At 33.3% G+C, this 7,641-nt stretch overlaps 1 protein-coding gene across 1 annotated transcript; it reads right to left on the reverse strand.

Annotated features, from left to right (window-relative positions):
* Positions 1 to 1,544: 1,544 nt before the first annotated feature.
* Positions 1,545 to 7,359, reverse strand: LOC107455161 (topoisomerase 2). The gene has a single exon (XM_016072632.3). It carries the CDS (start codon positions 7,357 to 7,359, stop codon positions 2,602 to 2,604), a length of 4,758 nt encoding a protein of 1,585 aa, XP_015928118.1. The 3' UTR covers positions 1,545 to 2,601.
* Positions 7,360 to 7,641: the final 282 nt, after the last annotated feature.

Here is a 7,641-nt window from a genome sequence, read left to right on the forward strand (position 1 = left end):
GTTTAATGTAGTTTTCAGTACCATATAGTTTTTCAAGTTAAAAGATTTTAATCTATATGAAAATCAAGAGAGAAACTAACGTACTTCCTTCCTCTATGACTTTCCACACGCTAATGGGGAAAGCATGTGAAGTGTTGCCATAGGAAAAGTTTTCTGCTCTACGCCACCTGCAGCCCATTTCGATCGCCAATTTAGCAAACCACCAAAAAACCGCTCCGACAGAATTTGTTGCGTTAAATTGATTTCTCTTTTAAAAAAAAGTCATTGACTATTAATTTCTTTTAAAGAAATTATCAATTCAAAATATTTTAATATATTAATTTTTTAAGGCTTTTAAAGTCTAACTATTAGTGTTGTGTTTATAAATTTAAAACCCATTAATTAATACTTATCTAGTTATTTGGCAATAAAAAAAAATTAATACTTAGTGTGATTAATTGGAGTACATATGAAGTGACTTTTAAGCACTGAAAATTTTCAGAGAAACAGGGTTAATTTAATAAAGAAACCAACTGCCACAAAAAAAAAAGCTAAACAATTGTTGCTTTTGTAATTTGCATCTTGAAAAAAAAAAGCTTGGAACTGAATTTCTATGATTGAAATAGTTTGTGAAAAATGTTTAAAAAAATGATTTTATATTACAATCCTTTGTCAAATCAATTAGCTTACGCTTGTTAACCGTGAATAATATACATACCTGCCAACATGGGAGAAATAAAATAACGGAGATTTTACAAACTGTCCTAATTTTGGGTTTTCTTGGATCAAGTATTGGGAGAAATTTGCTTTGTGGAGGACTTTTTTTTATGGAACTAACCCACATTTGCGTCACATGGACAGGGAGACCACGAGAACTTCCCACGATTAGCTTGACAAGGTGACTCTAACCCACGGTTCGTATACGGCTGAAGATATGTCACGTCACATTGTAGTCGGGGCAAGCCGGATGTGGAATTCGTATCGACCAATCATGGCTGGGATTCAAACCTGGGTTTACCTCATTGGAAGACGAAACACTCATCTCCTGAGCCATCAAGGCTAGACTTAAACTATTAACACTCAACCTACTGCAGTACTGGCAATAGCACCATCTGTTGAAGAATAAGAGAAGTATTCTGTCATCAATGGACATTTTATCCCCAATCTTTTTTTTAAATTTCTTCAACAAATACGGAGAAATTTGAGAATATACAGGTAAACAGGAGTCTAGGCAGGTATTAATATAGTACATAATCTGGATTTAACGGTTACAATAAGTGGACAATATTCATTCATCCCTAATTACGAAAAAATTATTTCAACCTTTTTAACATACATTGTGGAATAAATAATTCATCGAAGAAATTTTTATTAATTCCCTAGAGTAAATATACTTTAAATTATTTATTCATTTCAGTCGTCAACTCTGTTTCATTACACTACAAATATATTTATTAAATTTACTTGAGCTGTATAGAAGTAAGATAATTATAAAAGTTTACGAAAAGTATAAACAAAGAAGTATTTCATTGCAAGGAGAATGATGAAAGAATTACACTGCTAAGTCTCACAAACTGAATTTTATTACAAACATTGATCTTGTACAACACTTTTTCTTTTAAATATAACAGAAAATTAAGAAATAACAAAATAATTTAAAATACTTAATTTAATAAAGAGGTAATTAAAAACATACAGAACTGCTAGGAATATTCTGATCAGAATCAATTATTTAATTACATACTTAAGTTTTCAATTTAAATAATATTGAAATTAAAAAAAGCTTGAAAAAAATGTAAGATGGGTTAATATAAATTTAAGATAGGTACATACGAAGAAAAGTTTCACTGTATTAATACTTAAGCATAACAGACAGCTTAACTGTATACCTATTATAATGAGATAATTTACAATGAATACAAATGAATGCCTGGTAACTACAAAGTCTAGTACACAATTATATAATGAATGAAATGAGTTAAAAACATGTAGCACAAAACTAAACATAAGTTATAAAATCAAGCTTAAAATTATATTCTAAAATTGAAATATGCATATGTTGAAGATAGAATGAAAGATGCATTTTATTTTTTGCACCAGACCTTATTGGAAATGAAGGTAGAAAATATGTACAAACCATAGGAAGTGCTGGAAATTATCAATGAAAGAATTCAGGAGGTTAAATTATAAATATTAATGCGAGATAATATAACCACAAACCAAAATATAAAAAATCATAGTAACATTAATCGTTGTAATATAACAATAAAAAAGACGGACAATTTTACAATGTCGTTATTGCTGAGGAGTTAAAAAAAATCAATTTTTAATTGTTTAAATAAATGCAGAGACAGACATGGTGTAAATAGATCTAAACACACATTTAAACACTCATCCAATTTAGAAACAATGTACAGTTCCACTATTTTTAGGTAACACTCCTGATAATGATGTCAAAGATATTAACTTTTACAGCCTTGTATAAGCAACGTAAGCTTTAAAAAATGCACCAGTTTGTATCGTTACGTCAAAATGAAAATATTGTGCTTCTTAATCACATGTTCATTAAAAGTTTTTATGAATCACTATAAAGTAAATTAGGATGATTAATTTATAAGCAGTTTAAAAATCAGAATCAGATCCAAAGTCATATGCAATCGCCGCCTTTGCTCGCCCGCTTCTAGGCTGTGTGGCCTTAGGAGGTGGTGAATCATTATCATTCGCTGAAAAATCACTTCCCCCAAAATCCTCAGAATCGGAATCCATCTTCTTCTTCTTTGCTTTAGATTTAGTTGGCTTTTTTGCTCCACCTTCAGCAGCTTTTTTCTTTGGAGCAGCTTTCTTCACAGTCTCTTTCTTTTTAGCTTTAGGCTTAAAATCATCCTCAGAGCTGCTATCCTTTTTACGAGGTCGTTTCTTGGGAGCTGGTTTGGAAGATGGTTTCTCAGTCACAATCTTGAAACTGTCATTTGAATCTGATTCACTATCAGAATTTTTGTTTGCAACTATTGTAGCCTTATTAGATGGTTTATCATTGTTCACATCCCCTCCAAGGAGAGAATTAAAAAGATCATCATTGGATTTTGCATTTTGTTCAGCAGGTTTTTCTGGATAGCTATCAGAATCGCTATCCGATGGAATCGGAGAAGAAGCACCATTCAATTTCTCTTTTGGCTCTTCTTTTTTAGGAGCTGGTTTTGGCTTAGGCTGAGTCTTTTTAGGTGGAGGAGCATCAGACTCTTGATCACTATCATCTATTGGATTAAAGTTATCTTCTTCATCATCTTTCTCTTCATCACTATCAAAAGTGTATTTAGACTTAGCAGCAGCTCTACGAGGAATATCTCTCTTTTCAGGTGGAATGTAATCTTCTGCTGAAACATCAACTTCAGAAAGATCAGAGTCAACATTTGATTCTGAATCAGACCAGGGATTTTTCTTTTTACCTTTACCCTTTGAGGGGGATTTTTTCTTTTCACCAATCGATGTGAATGTTAAAGCAGTTTGCTTTAATTTCTTAGGTCCTTTCTCCTTCTTAGCTGGACTTGCATTTATTCTTTCAGATAAGGATAGCTCTTTTTCATCTTCCCCATCTTCAAGTTTTACATCAGCCAGTTTCTTTTTACGTCCTTTTTTAGCTTCACCTGGTACAGTTGGTTTCTTCTCAAATTTCTTTTTGTACTCGTCACCAAGCTCTGGAACAATTCTTTCTCCAAATGGGGATGGTTTAACTTCATCTTCTTTAGCTCTTTTCTTTCCTTGGCCTTTACCTTTAGGTTTTACAACTCCAGCTTCCTCCTCTTGTTCTTGTTTTTCAATCCTGTCAAGTTCTGCCAGAAATTCTTTGAGATCTGCTTTCCATAAATCATAGGGTGTTTTACGTTTCAAGTCTTCCAATTCCTTGACCTTTTCATCTCGCTTTTTCAAGAGTTCATCTTTCTTTTCTCTAGTTAAACTCCATAAAGTCATTCCAAGTAAATAGTCATAATCTGGTCCTGAAGTATCAACTTCTTCCTTTTCATTATCAGAATCATCAGCTTTGCTTTCATCAGTATCAACTTTTTGAGCTTCCTTCCAGGCTTTAACTGGATCCGAGTCGTAACCTCTCTCAATTAAACATTTAATCATTTCAAGCTTCTTGCGATTTTCAATAGTTAGTTTTCCTTCAATTTTTTCAAGAATGAATCTTGCCTGATTCTTAAGTTTTAATGCCTCTGCTTCCAAGACACCAACCATGTAACTTTTACGTTTCTCGTAAAGTTTAGAACGCACCTCGAAAAATTCTTTCAGAATTTCAATTGCACTCTCATATTTTTTCAAACACCCTAAATGATCAAATAAAACCATAGAACTTAAGGAAAATGTTGTGGTTAGCTTAAAAAATTTATGAAAACCTTGATTTCGAGCTTGATTAAATTTTTCTGGCGTCATACTAACAACAAATCTCACAGTTGTGTCGGTATGATATTCTTTGTAATCTGTGATTAAAGGGATAAACTTCTCCTCTTTTTTCCCTTTATCATCTTTCTTATCCTTACCATCATCTTTACCATGTAACATAGTTTCTAAAACCGATTCTTTATAAGCTTGAGTCCAAACTCTAACAGGAAGTTCAGTAATCTCTATCTTGTTATCTTCTAAAATTGCTATTTCACCACTTACAGCATAATGTTGATTGTCTATCTTTTCTATGGTGCCTCTGAAATTTTTAAACCATGGGGCGATCTCCAAGGGCTCTCCACCATCTATCATTCTCAAAATGTTTTTCACAAGATCTCTTGGATTGTAGTTATAAATCTTAGTACTCCATCCAGTACCAATACCTTCAGCTCCATTGACAAGAACCATAGGGATAATAGGTACATAATACTCAGGTTCAATTTTCAAATTATCATCATAGAGATTATTTAGGAGAGGAGTATCTAAAGCCGAAAACAAATGTTTGGTAATGGGACTCAAATTTGTGAAAATATACCTCGCGCTGGCAGCATCTTTACCGCCTTGTAGACGAGTACCAAACTGTCCAATTGGTAACAAGATATTTATGTTGTTGCTGCCAACAAAATTTTGGGCCAAACCTATGATTGTTCCTGTAAGAGCTGCTTCACCATGATGGTACGCTGAATGCTCAGCAACTGAACCAGCTAGCTGAGCCACTTTCACTTCTCGTTTATCATTTCTCTTAACACAAGTGTAAAGAACTTTACGCTGTCCTGGTTTTAAACCATCAACCATAGATGGAATAGATCGTTCATTGTCTGTGTTACTAAACAGAATCAACTCTTTGTTGACAAAGTCATTATAGGTGATCGCCTCAGTATTTTTACCATACAAATACAATTCTGGAAGGCCCAATTCACGCCTACGTTTCCTTTCTTCCATGCCATTAGTTAACCATTCCTTACGCATATCTACCATTTTCTTACTAAAAGCCAACTGGATAGCATTATCATCATCGGTGCCATTATAATGGAATCTTATACGATGACGTTTCATGTCGGAAAAATATTCCTTAGCTTCTTTAGCCGTGCTGGTACCCAAACCTTTGTAGTACTTTACTTTATACTTAGGCCAGTTTGGGGTAGCTGCTTTCCATTCTTCAAATTCTGGGATACTGTAGAAACACAGCTCTTCTTTACCTTTAGAAGCTTTAACAATAGGAGTGATGAATTCTTCAAGAAATGGCAATCTTAACAAACTAGGCCAATTATGATGAATAAAATTAATGAGCAAACCTTTTATGTGAGATCCATCTTGATCCTGATCTGTCATTACCATAAGACGACCGTAGCGCAATGTTTTTAAATCGTCAACAGTCTCATACTTTTTCTTATACTGCAACCCCATAATTTTAATGATGTTATTTATTTCAGCATTTGCCATGATTTGTTGATGAGTTGCTTCGCGTACATTCAAAACTTTACCTTTCAAGGGAAAAACACCATATTTATCTCTGCCAACAACACCCAATCCGGAAACAGCTAAAGATTTAGCTGAATCTCCTTCCGTTAAAATTAAAGTACAATCAATTGAATTTCTTGTTCCTGCATCATTTGCATCTTCTAATTTAGGAATGCCTCTTAACTTAGTTTGCTTTTTTCCGCTGCATTTTTTATTGAGCTCATTTTGAGCTTTAAATCTTATCCATGACATAATGTTCTCTATGACACCACATTTCATAGCTTGGTTAATAAATTTTTCACTTAGAGCACACTTGGAGCCAAAATTCTTTTGTACTAATGTCATATTTTCTTTAGTTTGAGAATCAAATGTAGGATTTTCAATTAAACAATTAACAAAAACCCATAAGTGGGTCTTTATTTGGAAAGGTTTAGCATCTTTACCTCCTTTATTCTTTTTCTTGATAACTTCAGCAATTTTAGTTGTCAGCTGATCTGTTACATGGTCTACATGACGGCCACCTTTTGTTGTGGCTATACTATTTACAAAGCTGACTTGTTGAAAACCATGATCACTATTGGTAACAGCTACTTCCCATCGATCATTCACTACCTCATGAACAACTTTAAGAGGTTCGCCATTGTCATCCATTTTGTCTTTTAAATAAAGTTCTATATAGTCCTTGAAACCTTTCACTGGTAATCTCTTTCCATTCAAGTGTACTTTTACACCACGGGTACTGCCTACTATATCAAATGCACGTCTAGTCAGTAGGGCAATTGTGTCTTTGTCCAAAACATCCATCTTAAATTTTGGTAGATCCGGATAAAAAGATATACAGGTGAAATCTGTTCCAGAGAAGGATGTAATTTTAGGATCCTCAGTTTTAGTCATATTGTTTGTCCAGGTCTGCTTAAACTGCTTACCGTATTGCTTTGATGCCGTTTCGACAACAAACTTGGTGCTGAAGATATTACATAATTTAGCACCATAACCATTCCTACCACCGGTTACCTTTCGTTCTTCATCATTATAATTTGAAGAAGTCAACAAATGTCCAAATATCATGGTAGGTACAAACATTTTTTCATCTTTGTGTTCAACAACAGGAATACCCTGACCATTATTCCAGATGCTTATTTTATTTTTTTCAGCATCAATTTCAATTTTAATGCAATCCATATTTTTATCTCGCTGCTTATTATCGGCAGCGTTAACCAATATTTCGTCAAATATCTTATATAAACCGGGAACAAATGATATTTCTCTATTAACCATACCAACACCATCATCGTAAACCCACATAGGCTGTTTAACATGTTCTACAGATCCGATGTAAGTGTCAGGACGGAGCAAAATGTGCTCTAATTGAGTTTTCTTTTGATAAATTCGTTCAACAGAGAGTTTTTTATTACCTTTTTTAGGTTTAGGCTGCTCATCCATTTCCCAATCATCACTTAAATCGCTATTATCCGACATTATTTCCCCTTATTCTTTTGCCGGCTAAAATGATCAACAATATAATCGAACAAAAGAATGGCGTTAAGGCTTATTTTCATTTCGAACAAGCAACGATCTTTTGCATCATGTTGCCAATATAAAATATGTAATGATTCGTTTGAAATCTAAAATAATTGACTATGTTTGAAAACAATATTTGATGCATCTATAAATAAATTTTACTTTAGATTAAATTTTTGTCATCAGATTTGTGATTTTCGATTTCTGTTTATAAACTTAATTTCTATCAGGAAATTGTTT

This window comes from Parasteatoda tepidariorum, chromosome 10, assembly GCF_043381705.1.
Source record: "Parasteatoda tepidariorum isolate YZ-2023 chromosome 10, CAS_Ptep_4.0, whole genome shotgun sequence".
Taxonomy (NCBI): Eukaryota; Metazoa; Arthropoda; class Arachnida; order Araneae; family Theridiidae; genus Parasteatoda; species Parasteatoda tepidariorum.